Raw genomic sequence first — 3,159 nt, 5'->3', positions numbered from 1 at the left:
TGATGTCAACCAGTCACCAACTCCACTCTCCCATGTACTTCTTCCTTGCCCACTTGTCCTTATCCGACATCCTACTCACAACAGTGATTGTCCCCAACATGCTACGCCTCATATGGGGAGAAGGTGGCACCATGTCTGTTGCTGGCTGCATTAGTCAACTTCACTTCTTTGCTTCCTGTGGGGCTGCAGAGAGTCTCCTCCTCACAGTGATGTCCTATGACCGTTACCTGGCCATCTGTCACCCGTTGCGTTACACAACCATTATGAATTTTAAGCTTACAATCTGAGTGATAATGTGCGAGACTTACAGGGACAGCAGGCGTGTATTCCACCTTTATCCTGTAAGTAATAATACATGATTTATTGTGCTTGCATCCTCCAATTACTGTATGGGGCAGTGGGGGAACATGGGGTTTAGGAGAACGAGAGCAGTAAAGACAAAGGAGTATAAAGAAGACAGTTGAGAGCAGAGAGAAGGGGTAATAGCAATGGCATAATGGAGGGGCAGTGGAATGGGTTGTTTTACAACCTTTAACCCCATCTCATCTCATGATATCCCAAGTATCGAAGAGGTAATTTGTGTTTACTCTGTTAACAGGCGATGCTAGGGAGGAATCAAACAATAGTCACAGAATTCCTGCTTCTTGGATTCCAGACTCTTCACAGCTTTAAGAATTTACTCTTCACTGTGTTCCTCGTGATTTACATTATGACCATAAGTAGTAATCTCCTGATCATCACATTGGTGTCAACTAGTCACCAACTCCACTCTCCCATGTACTTCTTCCTTGCCCAATTGTCCTTATCCGACATCCTACTCACAACAGTGATTGTCCCCAACATGCTACGCCTCATATGGGGAGAAGGTGGCACCATGTCTGTTGCTGGCTGCATTAGTCAACTTCACTTCTTTGCTTCCTGTGGGGCTGCAGAGAGTCTCCTCCTCACAGTGATGTCCTATGACCGTTACCTGGCCATCTGTCACCCGTTGCGTTACACCACCATCATGAATTTTAAGCTTCGCCTGCAGCTGGTCATCTGGTCTTGGCTCTTAGGTTTTATGTTTATATTACTCTTAATTCTTCCGACCAGTCAGTTACAGTTCTGTGACTCCAATGTCATTGACCATATCTTCTGTGATTTTGCTCCGCTTGTGAAACACTCGTGCTCAGACATCTCCTTCTTAGAAATTGAAATCTTTGTGCTATCCATCGCTTTAGCCCTCTTGCCTTTTGTTTTCATCATTGTTACCTACGTATGTATCTTCCTCACCATCCTCAGAATCCCCTCCACCACTGGGAGACAGAAAGCCTTCTCCACCTGCAGTTCTCACATCTTTGTTGTTTGCACATATTATGGGACTGTGATTACTATCTACGCTTTTCCATCAAGAGGACACTCATTTAACTTTAACAAGGTCCTATCTCTGCTCTACACGGTGGTGACTCCCTTCTTCAACCCCATCATATACAGCCTGAGGAACCAGGAGATAGAGGCAGCCCTGAGGAGAATGTTTCACTATTCAACAGGTTTCTGGCATGAAAGGAGAGGGAGGTAACCCAACATATGAACCTCATTGTACTGTATTGAAAGTAAGATGATTGATATTGAATTTGTGTAGGGACCTCGGGAGTAGTCACTGTAGGAGGACAGATGACCTCTGCCTGATAAGATTTATATCAGGATGTCCTGCCTTCCCAATGGGAAGAGTCACAGTATAGTTAGATGATCAGAAAGCTGTGTGCTGGTACCGGTACATGTACAGTTGTAGATAAGGTTATTACTCTCACAGGCGCATTGTGGTGGGAAATGTTCTTACAGTATATTCTGCGTTATCACTGACATTAAATCCCATGGAAACTTTGCTTTATAACATGAAAATCTATGTGATCAGTAGGTAAAATAATGCTTTTTACATCTGTCACAATGACTTGTATATTTCATGTATTGTAGTCCATCTGTATTATTGTCAGTAGAGATAATAATTTAATAGATATAATTAATGTAGATAAGAAAATACTAGATTGTTATCATATTAATAGTGATTATAACGTTATAGATATGTATATTATTATTATAATATTGGTATTCTTGCAGAAACGTATGTGGTACATGTATATGGTGGATGCAACCACAATACATAATGTATTATTACTTACAGGATAAAGGTGGAATACATGCCTGCTGTTCCTGTAAGTCTCGCAACATATCACTTAGATTGTAAGCTCTTCAGTGCAGAGATTTTATTTCCTATGGAAACTTATATTATGAGTTATCATAAGACAGTTTGTGTTATCGGGAGGAACAATGAAGCCTTCTACATTTGTACTCATTATTCCAGAATAGAAGGTGCTATCTATCTAGAAGATGTAGATTATTTCTAGAAGGAGTGTAAAGGAGACAGTTGGGAGAAGAGTGAAGGTGTTAATGCAAATGCATAAAGGGAGGGACAGTGGAATGGGTTGTTTTACAGCCTTTAACCACATCTCATCTTAGGATAACACAGGTATCGAATAAGTAATTTGTGTTTACTCTGTTAACAGGCGATGCTGGGGAAGAATCACACCATAGTCACAGAATTCCTGCTTCTTGGATTCCAGAATCTTCACAACTCCAAGATTTTTCTTTTCTCTCTGTTCCTCGTGACTTACATTATGACCATAAGTAGTAATCTCCTGATCATCGCATTGGTGTCAACCAGTCACCAACTCCACTCTCCCATGTACTTCTTCCTTGCCCACTTGTCCTTATCCGACATCCTGCTCACAAAATTTATTGTCCCCAACATGCTACGCCTCATATGGGGAGAAGGTGGCACCCTGTCTGTTGCTGGCTGCATTAGTCAACTTCACTTCTTTGCTTCCTCCGTGGCTACAGAGAGTCTCCTCCTCACAGTGATGTCCTACGACCGTTACTTGGCATCTGTCACTTGTTGCGTTACACCACCATTATGAATTTTAAGCTTCAACTTCAGCTTGTTATCTGGTCTTGGCTCTTAGGTTTTAGGTTTATATTACTCTTAATTCTTCTAATCAGTCAGTTGCAGTTCTGTGACTCCAATGTCATTGACCATATCTTCTGTGATTTTGCTCCTCTTCTAAAACACTCGTGCTCAGACACCTCCTTCTTAGAAATTCAAGACTTTGTGCTAGCCTTCCC

General features: G+C 41.8%; 1 protein-coding gene across 1 annotated transcript; it reads left to right on the top strand.

Moving 5' to 3' along the window:
- The first annotated feature begins 601 nt into the window (after positions 1 to 601).
- On the top strand, positions 602 to 2,954 carry LOC142471169 (olfactory receptor 1E16-like). Its single transcript, XM_075577956.1, has 3 exons — positions 602 to 1,554; positions 2,162 to 2,192; positions 2,544 to 2,954. Exons 1-3 carry the CDS (start codon positions 602 to 604, stop codon positions 2,952 to 2,954), a joined length of 1,395 nt encoding a protein of 464 aa, XP_075434071.1.
- Positions 2,955 to 3,159: the final 205 nt, after the last annotated feature.

Source organism: Ascaphus truei, chromosome 20 (assembly GCF_040206685.1).
Source record: "Ascaphus truei isolate aAscTru1 chromosome 20, aAscTru1.hap1, whole genome shotgun sequence".
Classification (NCBI taxonomy): domain Eukaryota; kingdom Metazoa; phylum Chordata; class Amphibia; order Anura; family Ascaphidae; genus Ascaphus; species Ascaphus truei.
This window is presented reverse-complemented; position numbering and strand designations above follow the sequence as displayed.

What these genes read in the sequence shown, in the direction of transcription:
- LOC142471169 (XM_075577956.1), top strand. Translation starts at nt 602, where the DNA reads ATGCTAGGGAGGAATCAAACAATAGTCACAGAATTCCTGCTTCTTGGA. An exon ending in TGGCATGAAAGGAGAGGGAG is followed by an intron (nt 1,555 to 2,161) that starts GTAACCCAACAT and finishes TATTACTTACAG; the next exon opens with GATAAAGGTGGAATACATGC. An exon ending in AATACATGCCTGCTGTTCCT is followed by an intron (nt 2,193 to 2,543) that starts GTAAGTCTCGCA and finishes CTCTGTTAACAG; the next exon opens with GCGATGCTGGGGAAGAATCA.